The sequence below is a fragment of the Daldinia caldariorum genome (assembly GCF_022478825.1).
Source record: "Daldinia caldariorum strain CBS 122874 unplaced genomic scaffold F4812scaffold_13, whole genome shotgun sequence".
In the NCBI taxonomy this organism is placed as follows: domain Eukaryota; kingdom Fungi; phylum Ascomycota; class Sordariomycetes; order Xylariales; family Hypoxylaceae; genus Daldinia; species Daldinia caldariorum.
In genome coordinates, this window is record NW_025953049.1 from 1,002,645 (window position 1) to 1,027,292 (window position 24,648).

Here is a 24,648-nt window from a genome sequence, read left to right on the forward strand (position 1 = left end):
TTCCTTCTTGTTACGCGATTTATATACTAATAACACCAGTACCCAAACAATGACATCAAAGGACTGTTCTTGCTCACCTGTTACGATAGGTAAGTTGGTTATAATTCGAACTTTGAGTCTAGAAACTAATGCGCAAGATGGTTACCATTTATTTACCTTAGGCAGGGAATCGACCTTAACTTTCCAGTAGACAAAAAAGGGGCAAGTTATACGAAAGTATCCCGGCTTTAACATTTCTTATAAGTATGAAGTTCGTTATATTACCATCAATGAGACAAGCGATACCTCATTCCTCGTCTTCGGCCGCTAGATCTACTGTTTAAAGTCGGTAAGACTTAGATAGCAGGCTGCTCTCTAATACTATCTTCTACGGACTGGCACTTGTCACCAGCAACATACCGACTGCTCTGGGGCGACGACGGGGAGGTACTCACGTGGGCGACGCGGAGGATCTCAAGTTTCCGATTCGCGCTGCCAGCTTCGACTCCGGCAGGCGAGTACCTCCTACGGGCGGAAGGATTGGCGCAAGCCCAATTCTAGTATCGTTCACGCAGATTAAGGCGGTGGCAGCGGGGAAGAAAGATGGGAATAATGACTTGGCTGTGGGTGCGGGCGTAAGGGAGGAAGCAGAAGATCTTGGTTCGATAGTCAAAATCCTTGGTGTGTACAGGGGGGATGAGCCGTGGGTACTTGATCCCGGTTTTCTGGCCGGAGGGGACGCAGGAACAGCACGTTGTTACACAGCTATAGGAAATTCAAATTTTCGGTGGTAAATATATATACCTAATATATATAGGGAAATCTGATAAAGAGTCAGGGACGAGGGTGGGATAAACGAAGCTCCAAACTACCGAGCGCGTGGGGGCGGGGAATATTTAACTTGGAGGGGTTCACAATTACAAGACTGAGATACGAAGTACGAGGTAAAATAATAAAAATAATAGGTACCTACGTAAGATAAAATAAACACCAAGTTACGATGAATAAACGAATATCACATATATAATATTACCCACCACATTTCAACATTTTTGAAATGAAGATAAGGATGAATATGAAAAGAGAGGATGATACTAGGCTAAACTATTCCCATTCTTGGGCTATAGTTTTAATCCCGAATTAGACCAAAAAGTCCCCTGAACTTATTAAGCGCCCGTTACTTCAGACGGCTCCGAATTTCGGGTCCCCGATTTACGCTATAGAAAGACTATTAGGTATTCTTTACCGAGGCAGGTTTTAATGCTTTCGGGTACCAGCGCGGGCGGATATTGAAGGTGCTAAGACCGCGGATAGTTGAGGTAATAGCATACAAACGTCATTCTTGAGCTCCCTTCTTCCCGAGACTGTGAACTCTAAAGCCATAGTTTAGTCCCGTCCCGTTTCGTCCCGCCTTGTTTCGCCTTGTTTCACTGCTCGATGTCTCGGCTGTCCCTGAACTAGGTCATACCCCGCTATTAGAAGAGACTGACTCAACACTATAACATCGTAGCGTTTGCTTCATCAAAGAGAAAAAACAAAATAAATCAAAACAAATCAAATCACTTTGTTAAGTCTGCGGCTGCTCAAAATGCCTCTCACTACGCCGTCACTGTTCCCTCCAGCATCACATGTCTTCTCCAAATTCCCAAGTCGGCGGAGTGTAGTTCACAGCACTAAAGGCATCGTATCGTGTACGCAACCACTCGCAGCAAAATGCGGTATCGAAGTTTTGGAAGCCGGCGGTAATTGCGCGGTAGGTGTCTAGGTACCTTTAATATGACTTCATTATGAATTGGACACTTATACTACCGTTAGGATGCAGCTGTGGCTGTCGGTACGACTTAGAATATCCATACCTTGGGTTAAAGAAAATAAAACAAAACAACTAATCAGACAATGTAGCTGCTGGGCTCAACATGACGGAGCCATGCTCAACAGGCATAGGCGGCGACATGTTCTGCCTCTTTTACGACGCCAAGACCAAGAAGATCTCGGCTATGAACGGCTCTGGGCGCTCGGGTAACAAGTGCACGCTCGAGACCATCCGCAAGGCGCTTGGCATCAAAGACGGCGAATTTGGTAAGATCCCTATGAGCAGCGTGCATGCCGTTTCCGTGCCCGGCGCCGCGGCAGGGTGGTGCGATACGGTCGAGCGATTCGGCAGCGGAAAGTTGTCCTTGGCGCAGATCCTCGCACCCGCCATCGAACTCGGCGAGAAAGGCTTCCCTGTGTCAGAAGGAGTCGCGTACTACGTAAGTACCTAACCTAATCATAACTAGGTATATCTGATATATATGCAAGATCTATGCTATTTCGGACTAAAACTCACAACCTGCCAATTAGTGGAATGAATCAGAAGCGCAAATAAGGGGTGCTTCTCCGAATGGTGGCGAGATGCTCAAGAAGGATCCTGGCGCGCAAAACGGCGTGCGTGCTCCCCGGGCAGGGGAAATCATGAAGAACCCGAATTTGGCCCGCACGTTCCGAACCTTGGCGACTGAAGGCAAGAAGGGATTCTACACCGGCCGCGTAGCGTCGGAACTTGTGAAAGTAGTCCAGGATCTCGGCGGCTTTCTTGAACTCGACGATCTGGCCTACCACCTGGAGAAGGGTAGCGAACCTGTTGAGCCTATCTCGCTCAAGTTCCGAGGGCAGAACGTTCGGGAGCTCCTCAAAGACAAGATTCTAGGCGGAGGCGAGGGGCAGGATGTTGGCCTTGAACTGTGGGAACATCCGCCCAACGGCCAAGGTATCGTAGCTTTGATAGCGTTGGGCATTATCCAAGAGCTTGAAGCGGCGGGCAAAATCCCGACGTGGAGTCCTGCCGACTTCAACACAGCGCCATATCTACATGCTATTATAGAGGCCCTGCGCATCGCCTTCGCTGACGCCAGCTGGTTCGTTACCGATCCTAACGTCACGAAGGTACCCACGGCGGGACTGATCGCACAGCCGTACCTAGCAGAACGTGCTGCGTTATTCAACCCGGACCAGGCATCCCAAGCAACAGACCACGGCTCGCCAGCGCTACAGAGCAGCGACACGGTCTACTTCGCGGTGTCCGACTCGGAAGGCAACGCCATCTCCTTCATCAACAGCAACTACGGCGGGTTCGGGACGTGCATCGTGCCCCAGGGATGCGGGTTCACATTGCAGAACCGGGCGGCCAACTTCTCGCTCGACGCAACCCGGCCGAACGTGCTAGAGCCGCGAAAACGGCCTTACCACACCATCATCCCGGCGGCGGTAACCAACCTGCACGACAGCAGCCTGCACAGCGTGTTTGGCGTCATGGGCGGGTTCATGCAGCCCCAAGGGCACGTGCAAGTGTTGCTCGGGCAGATCGTAGGCCATCTCAGTCCGCAGCAGGCTCTCGACGCGCCGCGCGTGTGTATCGGCTCGGGCATGAGCCAGGGCGGTAAGGGAGACCTTACCGTGTTCATAGAGGAGGGAATGCCTGATGAGACCGTAGAAGGTCTACGGAAGCTAGGCCACAAAGTTAAGGTTGTGAGGGATATGGGAAGGGCCCAGTTCGGCCGTGGTCAGATCATCCGTTGGAGCATCGACCCCGTCGAGAACGTGGGCGTGTGGTCTGCCGGTAGCGATCCGCGGGGAGATGGCGGAGCATATCCGTTATGAAACTTACGTACAAGGTCCTAGGTTAGGTAGCTGTCAGCTTTATAACTGTGGCTTATGGTGAGGGATGGGTATTATATAGAGACTATCTTCTTATATGCGAGATGAGAAGTGTTTTAAGTTAATTACGAAGAGAATGAGATTTATGATTTGTACGAGCTGTCATTAATGCCGTACTTCTTGCTAATCGATTTAAACCTGACGTTGTTAGGCTATCTGCTCCGGGGACTGTATTTAATACATTATCTCGAGGTCTCTTGGCTACATGAGGTATATACTGTTGATCTGTTTTAATGATGGTTATCGTATTTGACGAATCCCCAACCAACCAAGCGCTCTTGCAGTAAAATACATACTGACGTTTATATATGCATAACCAAATCGTACACAAGTCGTCTAGCGAAATTCGGGTATTTTTTTTGTCCTCTATTGGAATAAAATCATTACCCATCGCATACTACGCTCATTTTTAACTTGCTCTAGTCCTTAGATTCGGATGCGCCGTCGAGAGGGGCTAGGACGCCCTTCTCCTCAAGCATCTTGGCTAGGGAACCGTCCTGGTGCATCGATACGAGAATATCGCAACCGCCGACGAATTCCTTGTTGATATAGAGTTGCGGGATTGTGGGCCAGTCCGAGAACTCCTTGATACCTGTTGGAAGTGAAATGATCATGTGTTAGCCAAACTTTTGCTCCATCTCTATTATTTACCATATAGGTAATGCGATATTTGGTTATTAGGAGTAAAGGGACCCGTACCTGATCTGAGCTCCTCGTCCTCTAGCACGTTGAAGGCAGCGAACTTGCCGGGGTCTACGCCCTGCAGGCCGAGAATCTGAATGGAAGCGCGCGAAAACCCGCACTGCGGCGTTTCGGGGGTGCCCTTCATGAACAACACAACGGGCGCCGAGGAGACAGCTTTCTCAATGGCCTGTCGCGTTTGATCGGAGAGAAATCGCTGCTGGAAGGCTGTGAGGAACGGTGCTGGCCGACTGCATATCACCGGACGGGCAATGGGCCGGGCGGCTTGCCGGAGAGTCTGTCGGCAACGAAAGAAAGTTTTAGTCGAGGCTATTTTCTGCGCGGGAAGGGTGGTAGGTAGCTAGAAAACAAAACATACCGCTGAGAATAATGGTCGCGCGAACATGACGATCTGTCGCTCGTTATAATAGTATAAATCTCGAGCTGGATCGGTATAATGTTGAACGAATACGGCTCTTCTTGTCAACTTTTGCGGTTGAAAAGTTGTGATGATTGATGATCAATCAATCAGTAGATCGGAATGATGTAAACGGCTGGTGCCGGGGCTAAAGGGCATGCGTGGATGTTACAGGGTAGCTCGCGCCACAAGGACAATTGAACCAATCACATCTCATAAATTAATTGATTACGAACGAGGTAGCGAAGTACCCAAGTACGTACTTCGACTATACAATGCGCAATGCATTACCTATGTGAAAACGTCTTGTGTAATATGAAGAAGTTCGAGGTAACACGACCGTGTTTATTGATTAATTCTACAACTGTAATATCGTATTGACATGAACACATACGTAACGTATAGCAAAGAAGATGAGATCGTCATGAAAGAGGGGCAGAGATTGGGTTTTGAGTAAAGTGATCTAAATTGACTTATTAGACTACAGATTTCGTGAGATGCAAGTGTGATGTGTAGGTATACCTAGGTAGAGTTTGGGTTTCCCTAACAAGGTTCAGTGGCGAGATCCAAATATAGGTATAGGTATAGAACAAAGACTCTGGAACATTGACTATAACGGTCATCTCGATCTAAGACTTTGTTCCAAGTCGGATCGTCATCAATACCGTTCCAAAAAGAGAGAACAAGTTTAGAACAGACCAATTAAGATGTGCGGGTAATGTATAAATACCTAACCTAAGCGATCAAGGGACCAAACATTTGGAATATTCATTGGTTGATACATACCTTGTATAAGAGGTACACTTGGTACATAGTAAAGGAAAAGAAGGTGCCACCTATGGAACTAAAGCTTTCCCCGCATTCTAAAGAGATCTAGCCAATCAAAAGTCTAGCCAACTGCCTGCTCGGCCAAGTCGGATCCAATTTTAATGTAGATTGCAGATTGAAGAAAAAAAAGAGTTACCTAATTGCAGCGTCGGAGCTCGGGTGGATTGGGTCGGCGTCGAATGTTCTGCCTCCGTTCAAGGTTCGCTGGCTCTCGTTCGATGACCATCCATTTAGTCTCCATCCTCCATTAGCAATCGCACACACATCATATCACCTCACCTCACATCACCACCTCTTCGTCTTTTCCCCTCCCTTTTTTCCCCTTTTTCTTTTTCTTCTGCTCTTTTAAGTGTTAAGATTCCCTAAAAAAATAAAAATAAAAACCCTATTTGGCGCTGATGATTTTTTAATATTTTATCAACTTGGCCTAGAGTTGAGGGCATTATCAACTACGAAAAGCCTAGGGGAAAAAAAAGGGAAGAAAAAAAAATTAATTCGTCCGAATCCGAAGCCAACCACATCGAAACCTTACACGAGCCACCTTTATGTCGATATAGATATCCTAGACAATAGGGACGTCTAATACCTATTTATAAACTTGACGAGACCCGACAATTCCAATTCCTGTCCCCAAAACTCATTTCTACCTCCACGTCTAAATTCAGATATCCGAGGCATATAATATAAAGCCTGTACCTGAAGGAAACCCTCAAACTTCGCCACTTACCAAGATGGTTCTAACGCACACGACCAATCACACTTACTCTCACCCATTCCCGACCGTGACCTTGGCATTCTTCCTTCGGTACTACTCACCCCGGCTCAATCCTTTCTCCAGCCATGTCTTGTCCACCGATACCATCTCGTCGCACGTCGACCCGGAAACCGGTCGCTTGCACACGACTCGCATCCACATGAAGAAGACCCGCCTACCCTCCGCCGTAGTCAAGCTACTTCCCAGTAGCGTTACCGGCGGCGGTGGTGACAAGTCGAGCTATGTCCTCGAGACCAGCGTTGTGGATATCAAAGAAGGGTGGATGAAGACGGAGAGCCGGAATCTCAACTACACAGGCGTCTTAAGTGTAGTCGAGGAGCAGCACTACTCGACCACTCCTCCCGACCAGGCCACCTCATCTTCGTCCTCAACTTCTGGAACCGCACCAAGCTCTCTGACCTCTACCCCTCATCGACCTCTGGCCCCTAACACCTTTGTCACTACTACATTCTCCTACCGATCTACCTTGGGCGGCAAGAATCACGAAAAGGCGGCGACCGAGTCTACCGATGCCAACGACGAACCTGGCACACGACGATTTGGCGACTGGATTTCGGGATGGGGCGCCAAGCGGATCCAGCGCAGCATCGAATCCATTGCTTCCAACAAGACGGACGACCAGATGATCAAGTCGCGCGACGGGATGCGCATCGTCTTGGAGCGGCTACGAAGCAACGGTGTTGTTGCAGTTCTCAGGGAGCTCAGACGACGAGAAGGAAACGTCTTTGAGCAGTGAACAATGAACAATGGATCCGAAATCTCTTTCATTTATTTTTCCCCCCTTGGCATAGGACTATACCCGTGTTACGGCAAACACAACTTGTATATCCATCTTTGACATTTTCAAATTAGCAAGGCGTTTGGGGAATTAGCTGAAGGCAGCAAAAGCGATGGGAGGCTTCGCGACGTTTTTTTGTTCTCTCTTCACGAATGGTCGTGGGCACGAACTGGAGTATCAAAATTTTATGGGGGAGGGGAGTGGATGGGATGGGAGAAAGGAGGGGGCGGGGATGAGGACGGGCAAGGGGGCAAGGGGGCAGGCTTTGGAGGCATGGATGTATGTGCTTTACGATACTATCCGCTCGTTGGGTAGGACATGATGTAGCTTGTTGTTCTACTCCCCTCATGTACAAAAATTATTCCGATTTTTTTTTCTTTGACCATTTATGGGTTTTCCAAATCGAAGAATTTCGTGCTATGATGTTGATGTCAAGCCCGTGAGTGAGAAAAAAAAAACGGGTTTATCTACAATGAGCGACTATTCACTAGAATAACTCCATGACTTTGATACAACAGATACCTGTATTACTTTTTCGCCCTCTGAGGCCAGTAGACTATCACTGATGATGCACAGTAAGATATACAATATTCTTTGTATTTTCCAATAGATTTTACTTTTTACGATACCTAGGTACCTACCATCTATAACATCTCATCACTCATAGGTCGTAAGCTACATTTCTGTCATCGCGACCATGGCCACAGCGCCGGCGGCCAATACCATGGCACTCAAGCCCGCGCGGATCCTCCCCGCGTCAGAGCCCTTGACCACAGCGCTAGCCGACACGTTCCCGGAACCCTGCTCGGCCGCCGCCGCTCCCGCGCTGAACGTGCCCGGCCCGGTGCCGTTGCCCAGCGCGTCGGCCGGCGGCTGCGGGTAGTCCGGCTCGATGGTGAAGGGCTGCACGGAGCTCAGGCTGTCGACGCGACCGAGCAGGAACTCGAGGTGGCGGAAGGCGGCGCTGGGCGCGTACTGCGGCACCATGTGGCCCGACAGGTCGACGCTGACGTACGTCAGCCCGCGCTCCGTGTGCGCGGTGCCCAGGACGCCCGCGGCCGCGACGCTGCCGAGCTTGGTCTGGTCGGGCTCGGACTCGAGCTCGTCGGCCGTGCTGAGGGTGTGGAAGGGGACGAAGAAGGGCTCGACCGGCGCCGACTGGAAGCCTAGCTGCCCGCCCCAGGTCGTGTTCTGGATCGTGAGCAGCGTGCCGTTCGGCAGCAGGATCATGTCCAGCGAGCCGTGGCCGATGATGACGTTCTTCGTCGCGTCGATCACGTGCGGGAGCACCTTCCACGACGACGGGTCCGACCGGTCCCCGCCCACGAAGACGTCCCCGCTCGCGCACTCGGCCCACTTGGTGCTCGCGTCCGCGTGGATCGCCTTCTTCACGTCCGCCCGGTCGAAGTAGATCTCCCCGCCCTCGGGGAGGTAATCGAGGGTGCCGGGGAAGCCGAGCACGTCGTACAGTAAGGGGCACGTGGTGGCGACCTGGTAGACGTCGAAGCAGGGGTTGATGCTGAGGGCCTCCTCGAGGACCTCCTCCCACAGGTTGCGGCACTCGCGGCTGACGCTCTGGGTGTAGCCCTTGGGCTGCGGGCCGGAGGGCGGGTAGACGAGGTACTTGGCGTTGTAGTCGGCGAAGCCGCAGGACTCGTGCAGGCCGTGGATGTGGGCGCTGAAGGAGCTGTTGAAGGTGAAGAGGTTGTGGTGGTAGTCGACGAAGGGGACGGTGGTGGCGGACTCCTGGACGACGTCGTCGCCGAGGACGGGGTCGTACACCAGCAGGCCCGACACGTCGTAGTACGTCGTGTCGTTCTTGTCCAGCATGGCGGACGCGATGTACGGGCAGTAAGCGCCGGCATACGACTCTCCCGCGATGTACACCTTGTAGCCCTGCAGGGAGAAGGTCTCGACGAAGTTCTTCCAGAAGCCGAGGAACTGAGCAGCTACGTCCTCTTCCCCGCGAGCCGTCACCTTGCCGCGCGAGAAACCCGTTCCGATGGGCTGCTCCACCCAGACCACGTTTGCCAACCTGTTCCAAGCCCACGGGTTAGGGATCGGCTTCAGGGTACCGGATTGCCAGATGAAGGGGCCGTTTTCCTGGAGGAGACCCTCGAAGGACGAGCAGCCAGGCTATAATCAAGAACATCGATTAGCTTAGGTGAGGTGGTTACGTGGGATGGCGCCTTGCTCTGCAAACACGAGCTATATATAAAGTGACAGCTAGGTACTTACACCGCCGTTAAGCCATAGCACAATTTCCTTCTTGGTTGTGTTCGTTGGAGACGAGGAAGGGAAGAACCAGAAGAATAGTTCGTCCGTGTCGTCTGGGTTGTCCGTGATGGGCAGATACCCAGCGTACGACTCGCCTACGTCGAAGTCGACATCGGGAATACCTGTGCCGTTGACAGCGAATTCTATTAGTGAGACAGGGAGTTAGCCAGCCACTTTGGACACATCATCGGTGATTCCACGGCATTTCATGCAGCAGCCGTGTGAAACACAGAGGAGGGGCCATCATCTTACTTGTAGTATTCGCATTGGCGAACCTAGGGGGCGGCAACTGTCGCGTAGCTAGATATCGCGTAGCGAAGTTATCGTGCTCCGAGATGGTCGACTTGGGCCTTGCATCCTTCTTGCCCACGTGCTGGAAGCTCCGTCGAGCCTCCGCCACGGCGACGGCAGACAACAGCAGCTTAGACCAATGCATGGCCACCTAATATCGGACTTATGCAAAGTGATACAAGAATCCCAACAATCCCAAGAGAAGAAACAGAAGAAGAAGAACAAGAAGCAGCCAACACTGCGCTAATTCGAGCGTAGGCGTTCCCAAAGAAGAGAAACTTGTGGCTGCGCCGAGACTCTGGGCGATGCAGCTTAAGGAAAAGTTGGGAACGGGATGGGAGGGGGGAGGTGGGAAGAAGCCAAGATAAAAGAGATGGAGGAATGCCGGAATAGATGGTGGTTGGCGGTGGACAGGGCAAGGTGAGTGAGCTGGTGATTGAATCACCAAACCGGGATTACGGCCATACGGCAACGGGTCTATTTCGTATCGAACCATCGAACCTATAACAAACCCGGTCTGATCGCCGGCATGTTTAGATTGATACGCTTAGTTATTAGTTGCTATGCTATGCAGCATACTGACTCGGTTGCCAAGATAGGGAGCTCACGCAAGAGAAGCCCTGCCATGACCCAATGTTCCATCGATGCTACCTTGGTCCTTTTTTCTTTTTCTTTTTTTCTTCATGGAGCCGTTCACTTATACATCCCGTTGGCTATTCCACATACGTAGCGTAGATACGTAATACAGAGACAGGTACCGAGTGGTTCAAGAAAAAACAGGGATCTAGATGAGGGGAAATAAGCTGTGTTTGCCTACCTGCTGTGCTAGACGTGGGCTGAGGAGCTGACGATCCAACGCTGAGATAGGGGAAATCTTCAACTGTAACTGTATTATTCCTGTTTGTATTTTATGTACGGCGTACTATGTAAGACAAATCTCAGTACGATTCAACCATTAATTAAATCATAGAAGGTAAGCACCTAGAGAGAGGTAACTAATAACAACAACAACACAACTTCTCCAAATCCTACCCCAAACCGAACGCTCATTTATCCATTCATACCTGAGTCATGCATTAATGTAATTCCTTTGCATTCATTACATAGTACTCTCTCAACCCTCTACGTCAAAGCTATGGCTTATCTGCGGGGACGTAGACGGGGATAATACCCAATAACAACAACGCGGGGGGCCAGGGCCACTGACTTTTTTTTTTTCGACACCCGGCCAATTGCCTTATTAGGAAGTTGTTCAGGTACCGTTTTACCAAGCTTCCTGATAAGCTTTTGCTAACCTTACCTCTTCTATATTATTGTTAGAGAGAAGAGATTTGTTAAGAAAAAAAAAAGAAAAAAGAAGCTTAGAAGTTAGAACACGCCAACGCGGGCCCTTACAGATTGCGCCATTGTATCACCGCCAATCATTTTGTTTATTTACATTCCTAGGTTAACCATAGCATTCCAACAAACTTCGAAGAGTTTGGCCGAGGTGGGTTGTAATCATGCCTATTAGAGAGTAGGTAGCGAGTAGGTTACTTTACTTTAAAGCGCAGATACGGGATCGATCCGCACGTCCCCGGCCGTAGAAGTTTAGGTACCATTGAGAAAGATGGAGAGAGTTCTCGATGATAAAAACCGTCGCATTTTTGAATATGTCGGCTTGTACCGGCTCATTGAGAATTGGTCCGCTAATTCTACGTGCGTCGATAAATTATAGTAGCTGCATAGGAGGTAGTAACTGGTTCTATATTGGGCTTGGCCCTCTATGTACAGATCTCTTACATGGGAAGTGTATATATATACATCATCCATGTTGTGAGTTGTGAGTAAAAGTACCTAAGATAAAGCCCTTAACACGGGAGAGACGGGAGAAAAACTCATTTCTTCCCCTTCTTCGTCTCCTTAGGCTTAGCTGCCGCCGCAGTCTCCTCGGCGATTACCCCTTCGATATCCTGCTTGATCAGCCAGTCCTTCGTGCTCTTCATAATCTTGTCCAGGGTTTCTCCGCCTTCCAGCACGTCAGGTAGGTTATGTACGTCCAGGCCGCTCCGGTGGTCTGTGCATCTGTCTTGACTGTAGTTGTATGTGCGGATCTTGTTACCGCGGGTGATCTTATCTTTGCTCAGTACGCTATTGCGCAGCGCCCAAGCCTCTTCTTCGCGCTCCTCGCGTCTTTTTTGACCGATGCGCGATCGCAGCAATGTCCAGGCTGATTGGCGATTACGGTGTTGTGATCGCGAATCCTGCATCGAAACCGTGATGCCCGTGGGTTCGTGCGTCAACCTAATTGCACTCTCCGTTTTATTGACGTGTTGACCACCTGCACCACTCGCTCGCATCTTTTCTTCTCTGACGTCCCGCGGGTCTATGTAGAAGATGCTGTTCGGATCGTTGTAACTCTCCTCGTTAGGCATCTGGTCCTCGTTTTCGGGAAACGACGGCAGGACCCATACCGCGACGGCGCTCGTATGTGTACGTCCGCTTGTCTCTGTAGCTGGTACACGCTGTACACGGTGCATGCCCGCCTCGCCACGGAACCGATCGAACGCGCCTGCATCTAGAACCTCAAGAATAGCTTCCTGGAGTGGAGATTCGCTCGCGCCACCGGTTAAGGTATCACCACCGTCTGCCGTCTCGTACTTTAGAACGTTTGTGCGCAGACCTTTACGCGCGCAGTACTGTCGATACATGCGGAACACCGCGTCCGCAAAGTAACGACCTTCCTGACCACCGGGCCCGGGGCGTATCTCGAGGAGGCATGGCATATCAGCGAAGGGATCGCGCGGGGTAAGAGAAGCGGATAAAGCAGTGGCCAGAGAATTAAACTTGGCATTGGTCGTGGATAATTCATCTTTAGCTAGCTGTCGCAACTCCTCATCCTGGGATTGTAAGAGAGCATTGAGCTCTGCTATGGAAGATCGGGCGGCTTCCCATTCTTTCAGAGCGTTGGCGACGCGCGACAGTTCGCCTATGCGCTTGGCTAACTTGGAGTCGAATTCATTGGCGAGGTCGGCTACGAGTTTGTCATGCTCGGCGGCAATGTTTTGTGCACGTCGAAGGAGGACGGACGGTAAATTGATTTGGGACTCTTTGGGATGATGAAGGAGTTAATGTTAAATTGTGAAATAGGAACAAGATAATTATATTTGAGTATTATTTTTTTTTATTTACGTACCTGTATTCGTACTAGCGAACCGTACGAATTGGAAATTCCGAGGCTGTGCCAGGGCTTTAATACAGCGACGGCACACCCATTGCGATGTCAACATATTTGTTCCATGAAAAAAGTCTTAAGACTCTTTTTTTAAGTCTTGACTTAGGTACCTGATATGACTAGAAGCCGCAAAGGCCTATAAGGTTTGACGGGTGAAAATTTACCTCTTAGGTAAGGTTCCATACTAACTCTTACCAGGTACCTACCTAATCTTATCGATAGAGTACCTATCAATCAGAAATATGTGCGGGGGAGGGGAAACACCGCGTCAAGAAGTATTCCGTACCTCATTTATGCATTTATTGCATTCCGTAAGTCTTCAGAAGCCGTTTCGCTGCCGAGCCTGGTTACGGTAGATACCGGTTCCGAACGCGGATACCAGCTACCTAAGTGGGGGCCTTAATCTTACGTGGTAAGGTACTTGAATACAACCAAACATTAGATATAACTTAGCAAGTTTTGATCTATCAACTTATTACAAGACTTATGCTCGTCATGGGAAAGATGCAGAATTACCGGACCGACAACGGCAATGCAGACTTGATGTACAGTCTTAAAAAGAATCCGGGCAAGCCCTCACTTCGAGGTGTCTGTCTTATAAAACTTCCTGTACTCGGGAAAAGCGTATAAGTGTCGAACACCTATGAACAGTCTATCTGAAGAACAAAACTCTTAACTCTTGACATCTGGGGAAAATAAGCGCCGTCATGGTTGAAGCCCACGATGAAAAGACAACGGAAAAGACAACGGAGGGCTTGGGCTTACATTCGGATGCGAATAACTCTCCCGACGCCGCGCCAACTACCGAACGGGATGATAACGGCGGTGCTAATAACAAAGAGAACCGCTCCGTTAGTGAGACACCCGCCGGGCCTGGTGAAGATGAGCCGGAGATGTATTCTGTCTTCTCCTCCAGGACCAAAGTCTTCCTCGTCCTCATGACCGTTTTCGCTACCTTATTTTCTCCTTTTTCCTCTTTCATCTACTTACCCGCTATCACGCCTATCGCCGAATCGTACGGCCGCTCCATTGCCGACATCAACCTCACCGTAACCTTATATCAGGTTATGCAAGCGGTTGCGCCGCTCTTCCTTGGTGATCTTAGCGACCAGATCGGCCGTCGCCCCGTTTACATGCTCGCGTTTACTATTTACCTTGGCGCCAACATTGCCCTTGCTTTACAGCATAACTACGCCGCTCTCATGGTACTACGGGCTCTTCAGAGTACCGGTAGTAGCGCCACCGTTGCTATTGGCAGTGCTGTTATGGCTGACTTCACGACAAGCGCTGACAGGGGTGGCTACATCACAGCCGTCCAGGCAAGCGTTATGTTTGCGCCCGCTCTTGCCCCCGTCCTGGGTGGAATATTGACCCAATTTCTGGGCTGGCGCTCAACGTTCTGGTTTCTCGTTATTGCTGCCGGTGTATTTCTGCTCATATACGTACCATTCGTTCCGGAAGTGAGTCTCTATGCAAGCATCAATAGATGCGAATGAAGCTGACATTATCTGTGTCAGACCGCTCGTAAGATAGTTGGTAATGGCTCCATCCCTCCACCAAGACTAAATATGTCACCATTATCGGCCTATCAATGGCGCAAGAAGCGCCGCGACGTTGAATCGCAACCCGGCAGCCCAACCTTACCGCAACCAAAGAAGGTCCCAAGGAAAATTCCCATCCCCAATGTGCTTGCTGCAGTGCTTATAATCTTTGAAAAAGACGTTGGCACCCTCATGCTCTTTATGTCTCTGTTCGTCATGGCCAACTACGCCATGATGGTTCCTTTACAAGACGTTATACGCCGCCAGTACAACTTCAACGACTTGCAAGTTGGGCTGTGTTATATCCCTTACGCGATAGGCTCGGTCCTCGGGGCTAGCGTCGTGGGCAAACTGTTGAACTGGAATTATGTGCGAGTAGCAAACAGCATCGGCGTGTCGCCAGATCGTAAACGGGGGGACGACATGCGCAAGTTCCCTATTGAGAGGGCTCGGCTGGACCTAATGTGGCCGTGGACAATCCTTGCCGTGGGTATGATAATCGCATGGGGGTGGGTAGTTGACTCAGGTACCAGTCTCGCCGCGCCGCTGGTTGTCCTGTTCTTTGGCGGGGCAGGCTTAAGCGGGCCAGTGAGTATCTTGACAACACTTCTGGTCGATCTTTATCCCATGAACCCAGGGCGAGTATCATCCGCCTTCAACTTGACGCGTGCCGCGCTCAGTGCTATCGGGACCGCCGTCGTACAGTACATCATCGATGCGTGGGGTTACGGCCTTACGTACCTCTTCATGGGCTGTATCGTATTAGCGGCAAGCCCCTCCATCCTGATAGTGAGGAAATGGGGCCCTAAATGGAGAGAAGAGAGATACCAGCGCTTCGAGAAGAAGGTAAGGAAATCGTGACCTCAAACGCCTTATAGGTACCTAGGTACTTAACCCAGGTTAGGAGGTAGATAGCTATACCTAAAACATATGCCTTGAGTTTTAACTTAAAGTTTTAGTGACCTCTTACCTGGCACCTAATTTTGGCAGGCTGAGTGCGTGTGCATCTTCCTCCCGACTCCAACAAATAGATCAGATAGATTGCTTCTTCAATCTTAGACTGCCCTTAGTTTCAGCCATATGCCCGACTTTAGGAGGGATGTTGTGTCGGAGTATAGTAAGAAGGATTACTCAAATAGGAAATTCTCGCTTAACGAATTGGGAAGACTAAAAGTGAAGTAAAACTTAACCAATTAGAAAAATGAATGAAAATGGAAAGATATTGGTACTTGCCTAATGTATTGACTATGACATCCTCCTAAAGTCGGGCTCTTGTGGTCCCCTACACGGGGGGGCCCTCGGTTTTTATTTTCAAAGCACCCAAATTCTTGCCGGTACCAGTTAACTCCCTCTACATATCTGTCAATATTGAAGACCAAGCTGATATGCCGTTGAGTTTTGAAGCATGGTCTCCTTTGCGGAGCCCCAATAGAGAGGACATATTCGACCCCATCACTTGGCTGCACAACTTTCGCGCCGGTCAGTACCCTCATTCTTCCAAGTCTACTACTCAGGTACACAACTAACCTCTCATTTTGTTTACACTATACACGAAAGCTTGAATGAAGCCCGTCTCTCAGGGACTGGACAACGACGACGGTTCGAGGACGTCATCCCTCTAGACGAATCTATTGATACAAATATTCGATATGTTGACTATGAAGCACCTGAGATTGAGATACACATCTGGCACATGCCGTTTGGCGACAAATACCCGCCTTCTTCTCCTACAATATCACAACCTGCCTGGAAATCATAAATATTGCATTGCCTAATGATAGGAAATGTCTGGATACCCAAGCAATTTTTGACCTTTGTAGATCACAGCCAAGGAACAGCGGAATTCTCGACTGCAGTCATGACTACGAAGGGGTTGTAGAATTTCCCAAGGATATTGGTACCTTCTGTCCAGCGAGGAGTCTGACTTGTCCCTGGTTAATGTCAGAACGCATGTATACACGCATGACCCCCTAAATATCCCCCAACTACACCGTCTATTTACTGCTAACGCCGTGTTCTCTGCTCCAAAGGAGAAAACCGTTCTCCCAAAGGTATCTGGCAATTGCCACAGCGGAAGCGACCCTCTGAGCGTCCTGTCAACAGAAACTTTGCACATGATTCTTATTTGGATGGATTCCAAAGACGTGACTAATCTTAGACTGGCCTCACGAGCGTGTGCATCGCTTGTATTGCCAGATATATTCCGGCGGTCCCGTTTCTGGGAGGGGAGAGAATTCGAATAAGTCTTCGAGGAACACACGACTGACTCGCCTGGAATAGACTGGCGTGAGCTTTTTCAGAAAATGAAATTATTAGCTGCCTTACCGAATATGATCAATAGGAAACGAGTTTGATCGCTTGCCCGTCACCTATGTGACCTTATTGATCGCAAGCAAAGTTACAACATATGTAATGGCGTACCAATTCGCACCTTATTCGAACCAGACGGCGCACTTGACTCCGCCGACTGGGTCACATCAGGCTCTATTCTCGTTACCCCCCGACTGAGTCATTCTACTCAGGGGCGAGATCACTGCACGACAGAAAGGTCAAACTAGAAACTCCATCGAAAAGCATATCCGTATAAATCGTCCCAATAAAGAAGAAAAACTACATTTCTGGAATTCGATTTGTCCATAACGATGACCAGAACATCGCGCTCGGGTATTGCAAAAGGGTAATGATGGGATCACGGCTACTTGGGAGAAAAAACAGCAGCCGGTGACATTAATAGGGTACCACGTCGCTTTTGACAGTAAAGGAATCCGGGGAATTCGAATTTTATCTGTTTCGGGAGAGCTCTCGGATTGGGTAGGGGATTGGCAGAATCTTCCTTGGAGGATGCTTGTCCTGCCAACACACCTACCGCCACAATATCTCAAAGGCGGATTTGATATAAGCTTTATCTTATTTTATCATTTTTTCTTTCTCAAGCGTATCCATTCTCTACTAAAAGCCTTATATAGGCCCTAAAATTGGTCTCCCTGTCTATTTCGGGAGGAGAGGATGAATCGCCAGCTACTTCTCAATCCTCAACTTTCCGAGAAACTGCTAAATGGTACGGCTCTATTCCCCCTGAGGAATTGTCGTTTCTGGGGCCTTGTAATAAGCGCATAGCGAACTTCAGAGACAATTTGCCTTTTTCCCTTGTACTCTTCGGGGGAGTTGACGGGAAGCAACTCTCCCCTATCTGACTGGCATAACTATCTGGGTGGTCGACAATAACGAAGAAGCATTTAACGACGCTGACCGCACTCATATTTGGGGTATTAAATTCTCTTTGGGTAATCCGAGCGATGATGAATCCTCGATCTTACTTGGCCAAATTCCTGACGCGGGGTTGTCTAGCTCTGCAACTTATCATGTGAATTTCGATTCCAGTCACGGCGAACGCATTCCGGGCTTGGAAGCTTTTTATGAGGATGCTACTTATATCTTCGGCCTAAAGGTGTGATCATACGTATCGACATGGCGGTGGCTATTCGCTAACGAGACCCAAGTTCTATACCAACGTGGCTGTGATATCGAGTTTCCTCCTGCTTTCATCGAAGAGAGACTAGAGAACGAATATTTCTCTGACGTTCTCAAACCAGAGGATGGAACAATTGTGGGCATATATGCTGTACTGGTAAGTTTAGCTCCGCCGCGTAATATTTATATTCACTGGCTAATGAGTGTATGCCATAGAGCGGAACGGGGGTGTTGTTGGCTCGATCGGGGTTGCATACATTCCTTCCAGTTGATTCATTCCTTTTCAAGATACGGTGGTGCTGGATTAGGAATTATCGGGGCAAGTCACTTCAAGTGCCCGGATGTTTCTCCTTTTCTTTTCAAATAAACCCTTTTATATTCCCCTGACATCCCTGCACTAGTTATAGGTGAAAGTTTGAAACCCAGCTTGCGCTCACAAGCAATATCTACAAAGATCTAAGTATTATAAATATTTTTTGAAATAATCCTCGGGTGTACTATATCCTTATCCGTTCCAATCCCCCGATCTACCATGATCGCGCGATCACGATGGGTAGGCCGAGGACTCTTACAGACGTCCATGTGTCGAGCCATCGGGACTGCGATCTATGGCCCTGTGGTATTGAGTTTGCCGCTCTCGGCAAAGGCACCCAGAACGAGATTCATCCTAGGAAAGATCACACGGACGCTCAGCAAGACATGCAAATCCCATCAGGGGTTAAGACCTTATTCATATTGTGTGCTAGGCACCAAGCAATTTGCTCAGCCGTCCCGGCGGAAGAGTAAAACTATTAGGGCAACGCACATCAACCAAGAATTTCTATACCGGAAAGGCAGCTTACTGTCAGGAGTCCCACTTGAGACTCCTTGGGAACAAAGGAGATGTTTTGTAAGTCACTATAGGTAACTTTGACTTCAAAGCTATTGTAGTAGTGAGAGTTCCTTGCGGAACAACGACGTTGTTTTAGAGAATTGCTATTTCAGTAGTAATGGGAGTTCAGTAGTAGTCACTTTTTCGACCCACCTTTCTCACCGCCTGCCCAGAAGGGCTTACTACTTGGAGATACCCTATCTATATTACTACTTAATACCATATAAAACATTATATTATATTAAATTTAATAATTTAACGTATAGAAATTATATTATTAGTTTTATTTTAATTAAAGCTTTTTAATAATATAAGTTTTAATTAAATGTATACGGTATTTTAAAAGTTATTAAAGTGCGAAAGCAAATATGCATAAATGGTAACGTTCCTTTTGCAAAACGAAATATTAATATTTTATTTCTTGTAAAAGACTTTTGAAATACCATATGCATTTAATTAAAATATATATTATTAAATAGCTTTCATTAAGGCAAAGGCGACTATATAATTCTTGTATATTGAATTATTAAATTTAATACGATATAGTGGTTGATAGTAGTATATATTTTTTGTATAGATGAGGGAATCTTTAGATTTTGCCGGTTTTGAAGAAGTGGGTCTAAAAAGTGATTATTACTGAATTCCCACTACTATTGAAATAGCAATTCTCTTGTTTTACTACCTCATGCTCTACGACGTAACGCTTACCTTAGGTTAGGAGGTAGGTATGTTTTTTGAGATAGTTAGATTAGGTACCTACCTATTGAACGGACAAGGGGCAAATTGATAGGCCTCGACACTTTGTGGTAGAGTGTGCCTTATCTTTCACATCGTTTCCCACCGGATGTTCAATGCTGTATTTTTGGTTTTATTTTTATTTATCTATTATTTTTTCTGTGCCCGTCAATCGGATGCGTTTCTCCAATCCCCGCAAATTGGAAAATATCCGTTTCAAGCTCGACATGGATATGACTTGTCGCTTGGACCGGTTAGGGTGACCTAACTCTAGACCTCGTTAAGCTGTACCCCTGATCCCATGCATAAGATTGCAAGGGACCCCCCTAACATTCAACGAGGGGGCTGAATTGAGCTGTAATATCTGAGAGCATCTTTTCTTTCCCCTGCAGCCAACTGCAGATGTCGCTGTACTATGTAAGGGGGGGATTTTGAAATGTCACTTCTCGAAGGAAGTTTGAAGGGCTGCCGATGGGTTATTGCCGCATACTACCTAAACTTGAAATATAAGACTTGAAGTATACCTGCCTAAGAAGTATCATGTCGCCTCATCGGTATCTCTTACTTACTTGTATCTAATGTATTATCTACCCCTCTCGCTTCATCTCTCTTCAGCCCGAGAGCGGCCAAGACATTGTTGGGATGAGATGGGAGGAGGAAACCCTGTTGGTGTCACATAGTCATACGGAAAGGCCTCGAGCTTTGCCGTGACGAGATACCTAGAACTCTGGCGGATCTTTGGTGTTTGCACCCATACGCCAAGTTAAACAAGGGTTGCCAAGGTACGGTAGGAACCTGCAAAGGTGGGTATCATTGAACGATAGCATGTCAGGGTATCCTCACCAAACATTGAGAAACCGGTAGATAAAATAGCACAGCTACCACGCCTCAGAGCCGATTTTATTTACCCAGGGAATTTTGTGACGTGAACTTCCCTTGCCGGCCAGTCTCTTCTCCAAACAACTTATTTCCTAATTCTAATCTACCTACCACGCTCACCACCTCTCGTTGTTTTCATCGCCGGCCGAAGAAAATAAACATACACTCCTTTACGTGGAAAGAAATAACTATAACGATCGAAATACATCTCAAAATGCAGTTCAAGACTCTCGCCGTTGCCCTCTTCGCCGCTGCGGCCGCCGCCGAGAGCGTACAAGAACTTATCTCGCAGATCCCGGCCTGCGCGAAGCCGTGCCTTGATAGCGCCTCGACTAAGATCGGCTGCTCGACGACCGACAGCAAGTGCCAGTGCAGCAAGATTGACGACCTGACCCAGGAGTCCATCACCTGCGTGTCGACATCTTGCGATTCCGATGGCCTGACAAGTATATTAGCCCCCTTTATCCCCTCTATAACGGTTTACACCTCTTTGGGGGGAAGAAGACAGCTGCTAATGGTGAAATAGAAATGACGAAACTTTCGGGGGAGATCTGCGCAGCCGTTGCAGCCGATGCTGGTGGCGCTGCCGCTTCTTCCCTCATATCGAGTGCCAGCGCCGCCGCGACTTCTGCGATCGGCTCGGCCGTCTCTAGTTCGGTTACCGATGCGGCTTCGTCCTCGACTGAGACTCCTGGAGCCGGCAATCGGGCCGCTGCCGGTCTCGGTTTCGCTGTGGCCATGGCTGCTTTAGCTTTATAGATGGGTTCCGTACAATCTGGCGTGGTGAATGAATTTATTTCTCGCAGCGTTTTGAATATTCTCGAATTAGGTCTGCCTTTTATTTAAATCAATTAAAATTATCCCGGAGGCTCAAGCTCAATTGGTACTTGTTTGTATTTGCCCTCGGCTATTTGTTTTTCTAAGGTCGAGTCTATGTTAATGGATAAGTCTAGATCTATATAGTATATGGTCAGCTATATATCTCCCACGAAATTTAATTTCTAAGGTCTACTACCTATACTGTACCATACGATATTGCCATGCAAGTGCATGCTCAGTAGCCGTGGCACATATCATGCAAGCCCAAATCTACCAAGAGCTCCATTTTCGCCGCTATCAAACTGGCTATGTAGGCCATCGAGCGCTGCAAAGTGTGCCGCAAACTCATAGCCCTTTATCCTCAGCTTTTCCGTTTGCTTCCAATCCCAATCGCCATGTCCATCCTTAATCTCGGCTTCGGTGGCAGCATGACCGGTAATAAGATGAGACGGCGGAGCCATTCCGCTCTCCATGGTGGTCCAACCATCAGGTCTCTCCGGCAGCATTCCACTGGCGTCGATAAGGATGGCAGGGTGTACCGTCAATCGCCCGATCTTAAACACATACTTGCTAATAGCGGTAGCGTGTATTTTCTTCTCCCAATCCTGGGGCTCCCCCTTCTCCTTCCTCGTCGCGCCAAAATTTCCGTTGTCCCAGGATCGCGGTTTGACAGCGCCATGCTCAACGAAATGCGTGACGATGTAGAGCCACTTGCGATCCCAGCTAAGTACGCGGGACCACATCTCGTACTTTTGATAAGGCTGCAATTCCTTCTTAAAACTGCATTGCACGGCACCAAGCATAACGCCGAATGTGCCCTTAGCGGGTTTCGAAGGGTCTGACGGATCCATCACAAGGCGTGTTGAGGCATTATTAGCAAGATCGCGACACCCGCGCGCGAACAAGTGTGAGACTAGCTGGGAACGACTGACATCAAGATCGGCGAAATAGGTCGAGTTGGACTTGTGGATGTTGTAATCGACTTCGAGCAGCGAGACGTGAGAGGGCGTGATTACCGGGTGAAAGAGCTGGTCAGGAGTATGTTTATGATAGCGTCTGAAGCCTAGATGCGTTATCATGGCACCGAAAACACGGAACTATCGAGATTTCCATTAGTATACTTCTCGTTATATCAATATAGGACGGGCGACGGGTAGCTAGGTAAGGTGGTAACATACAGTCCAGGCGAAAGGCAGGCTTTTCCAATTAACAAGTACGACTACCAGAGCTACAATGCGACTTGTCCTACCAGGGCCCGTGAAGAACGACTCGAGCATTGCCAACACGTTTCCTTTATAGACACCATATGCGACGGCTGGTACGAGTAGCGGTCCGGTAACCCTCAGCACTCTATTAGCTGCGCCGGCAGCAGACGCCATGATTTCGATTATTTACTAGGTTAGGTTAGGTACCTAGGTAGGTATCTTGTTCGATGGTGGTGTTTTGCGACGGCTGATAGTAGCTGCCAGCTGCGTCCGAAGGAACCCAAGTAGCAGTATAACTAAGGCGACTCCCCAGAGAGGCACAGCTCGCAGATGGCAGAGGATCGTATTTGTACACTTCGCGACGAGGCCGGTATTGTTCGACGCGAAAGGCATTCGATTAGGTTCAGAACACTGAGTCTAGGTACGCTTGAGGAATTCGATACCAATGAAAAGTTATAATGTCTCCATGATTACCAGTTCTTATACACCATGCATACCAAGATATATCACGTAAGGTAGGTACCTAAGGAATCAATCAGTAAGAAAAGATAGTGAAGATAAAATAGTTGCGATGACGAACAAGTGGGGACCAGCTGAAGCCAGCTTGGTTCAACCGCCTAGGCAGTTTTCAGGTACCTAATCCGGTACGTACCATACTTCTCTTATGAATCTGCCCACCTACCTTCGCCAGCTTAGGTACCTCCTAGGTTAGGTACATTTTCAAAATTTCAACAAAAAAAAAAGGGGGAGCTCGGCAGTTGGGTTACGCTACTGCTGGTGTAGGACGTTTTGATTTAATATTAGGAAATGTGGTATTGATGTGGTTTAAATGCTGGTACGATTTCAATTCAACTTAAAATCCAAAAAGAATCATGTTCTTGCATTAGGTACCATCTGTATTGAAGCAATCCTTAATGAGGCCATACACGGTTCAGTTATCCGCGCAGCTAAGAGCTTTGGTATATGACTGACTTGCAGCCTACAGCCTCCACTCGCTCACTTATAGGTGAAGTATGGAACCGTTCATCACGTAGAATACCTGACAGCGGTTCTTTGAAAGATTTTGAACCAATATGTATAAGCGACTGTTCTCGACTTAGAGTACCTAGGTAGAGAAATCAAATGATTCCGATCTCCTGCCGAATGAATCCTTCCCGGTTTAAGCTTAATATTGATTTCTTGAATCTTGAATCTCTCGCTGACTATAAGGTATATACCTAGGTAAGCTTAAGTCGGGATGCTGACATGCATCGGAGTCGAGTTCAACTATTCCGATCCAATCAAGAGGCCTGTTGTGGTGGCGTTATGGTTTACTCTCTCCAGTTATCTTAGAAGTCCTGTCTTCTTAACCATTTCTTAGGTACTATAGAAAAGGTCTAAAGAATCACATACCATCATACCTAAGGTAGTCATAGGTACTAACAACTTATTCTTACCTCTTTTATGATTATTAAGTTCTGACCCAGAACACTGGTAATATCCAAGCCCTATTAAGCTTCACGAAACCTATCAATCTATCAATGTTCTAACCAACGCGGTTAGTGGAGGAGTCGGGCCGTCTTGGCGATTCTCACTGTAGGTGAGGACCTAGGTAGCACTCCTGCGCCGCAGACATGGGATGAATAATAAATGAATACTTCCCTACTGCAGCTTTCGAATTGAAGGGACCGAAGCGCCACGTTCCAGTCTCTCAGACCTCCCCAATGCGAGTACCTACGCCTAAAAATTCGCATGGTGCCTTGCTTCCCCGTACGACCCCTCCGAATTTCAGCTTTGGACTAGCTTCGTTCCCACTACTACCAAGAAGGTAGCATTATTGAGTACCGCATGGAAGCAATTCATGTTCCTTATATAGCATATTAGGTAGTTCTCTGTAGGTAGCATAACTCATAAAACAATAAATATTAGGTAGTTTAGTTCGGATGTTATGGGGTGATAGGTATGATTTTTAGTGGTCTTGCTGTCTCGGTTCGGAGTGAATCCTTCGGATGAAGGGCCTAATGTGTGAATTTTTCTACGCTTGTCATGTCGTAATATGTACGTTGGTACCTATATAAGGTATATATATATCTTTAGGCAGGTACCTGTAGGTACAACATTCCGATCTGCTTTGAGTTAACCAGTGATAGTGAAGAGAGTCAAAGGTTGCCACAGATACCCTTGCCTTGTTGCATGTAGGTATAAGCTACC

The 24,648-nt window shown here is 48.2% G+C and overlaps 8 protein-coding genes across 8 annotated transcripts; 4 read left to right on the forward strand and 4 right to left on the reverse strand.

The window, feature by feature from the left end:
- Positions 1–952: 952 nt before the first annotated feature.
- F4812DRAFT_100126 (gamma-glutamyltranspeptidase) lies at positions 953–3,677 on the forward strand. The gene is made up of 4 exons (XM_047929241.1): positions 953–1,732; positions 1,795–1,813; positions 1,873–2,231; positions 2,323–3,677. Exons 1-4 carry the CDS (start codon positions 1,568–1,570, stop codon positions 3,616–3,618), a joined length of 1,839 nt encoding a protein of 612 aa, XP_047788525.1. The 5' UTR covers positions 953–1,567; the 3' UTR covers positions 3,619–3,677.
- Positions 3,678–3,856: 179 nt separating this feature from the next.
- F4812DRAFT_100122 (glutaredoxin) lies at positions 3,857–4,919 on the reverse strand. The gene is made up of 3 exons (XM_047929240.1): positions 4,736–4,919; positions 4,375–4,654; positions 3,857–4,267 (listed from the first exon to the last, which is right to left on the reverse strand). The coding sequence occupies exons 1-3, from the start codon at positions 4,760–4,762 to the stop codon at positions 4,095–4,097; spliced, it is 480 nt and encodes a 159-aa protein (XP_047788526.1). The 5' UTR covers positions 4,763–4,919; the 3' UTR covers positions 3,857–4,094.
- A 793-nt stretch (positions 4,920–5,712) lies between these two features.
- On the forward strand, positions 5,713–7,369 carry F4812DRAFT_436312 (PRELI-like family-domain-containing protein). The gene has a single exon (XM_047934839.1). It carries the CDS (start codon positions 6,334–6,336, stop codon positions 7,111–7,113), a length of 780 nt encoding a protein of 259 aa, XP_047788527.1. The 5' UTR covers positions 5,713–6,333; the 3' UTR covers positions 7,114–7,369.
- Positions 7,370–7,830: 461 nt separating this feature from the next.
- On the reverse strand, positions 7,831–11,130 carry F4812DRAFT_461184 (alpha/beta-hydrolase; the record flags this gene model as incomplete). Its single annotated transcript, XM_047937823.1, has 4 exons — positions 7,831–9,291; positions 9,394–9,575; positions 9,685–9,874; positions 11,119–11,130. 4 exons carry the CDS (start codon positions 11,128–11,130, stop codon positions 7,831–7,833), a joined length of 1,845 nt encoding a protein of 614 aa, XP_047788528.1.
- Positions 11,131–11,317: 187 nt separating this feature from the next.
- Positions 11,318–13,176, reverse strand: F4812DRAFT_436322 (release factor). Its single transcript, XM_047934840.1, has 2 exons — positions 12,899–13,176; positions 11,318–12,811 (listed from the first exon to the last, which is right to left on the reverse strand). Exons 1-2 carry the CDS (start codon positions 12,990–12,992, stop codon positions 11,601–11,603), a joined length of 1,305 nt encoding a protein of 434 aa, XP_047788529.1. The 5' UTR covers positions 12,993–13,176; the 3' UTR covers positions 11,318–11,600.
- A 203-nt stretch (positions 13,177–13,379) lies between these two features.
- F4812DRAFT_436323 (MFS general substrate transporter) lies at positions 13,380–15,632 on the forward strand. Its single transcript, XM_047934841.1, has 2 exons — positions 13,380–14,397; positions 14,455–15,632. The coding sequence occupies exons 1-2, from the start codon at positions 13,645–13,647 to the stop codon at positions 15,337–15,339; spliced, it is 1,638 nt and encodes a 545-aa protein (XP_047788530.1). The 5' UTR covers positions 13,380–13,644; the 3' UTR covers positions 15,340–15,632.
- A 4,314-nt stretch (positions 15,633–19,946) lies between these two features.
- Positions 19,947–21,341, forward strand: F4812DRAFT_100326 (uncharacterized protein). Its single transcript, XM_047929243.1, has 3 exons — positions 19,947–20,358; positions 20,586–20,880; positions 20,961–21,341. Exons 2-3 carry the CDS (start codon positions 20,649–20,651, stop codon positions 21,191–21,193), a joined length of 465 nt encoding a protein of 154 aa, XP_047788531.1. The 5' UTR covers positions 19,947–20,358; positions 20,586–20,648; the 3' UTR covers positions 21,194–21,341.
- On the reverse strand, positions 21,204–22,722 carry F4812DRAFT_100376 (uncharacterized protein). Its single transcript, XM_047929244.1, has 4 exons — positions 22,649–22,722; positions 22,432–22,594; positions 21,450–22,350; positions 21,204–21,389 (listed from the first exon to the last, which is right to left on the reverse strand). Exons 2-3 carry the CDS (start codon positions 22,528–22,530, stop codon positions 21,508–21,510), a joined length of 942 nt encoding a protein of 313 aa, XP_047788532.1. The 5' UTR covers positions 22,531–22,594; positions 22,649–22,722; the 3' UTR covers positions 21,204–21,389; positions 21,450–21,507.
- Positions 22,723–24,648: the final 1,926 nt, after the last annotated feature.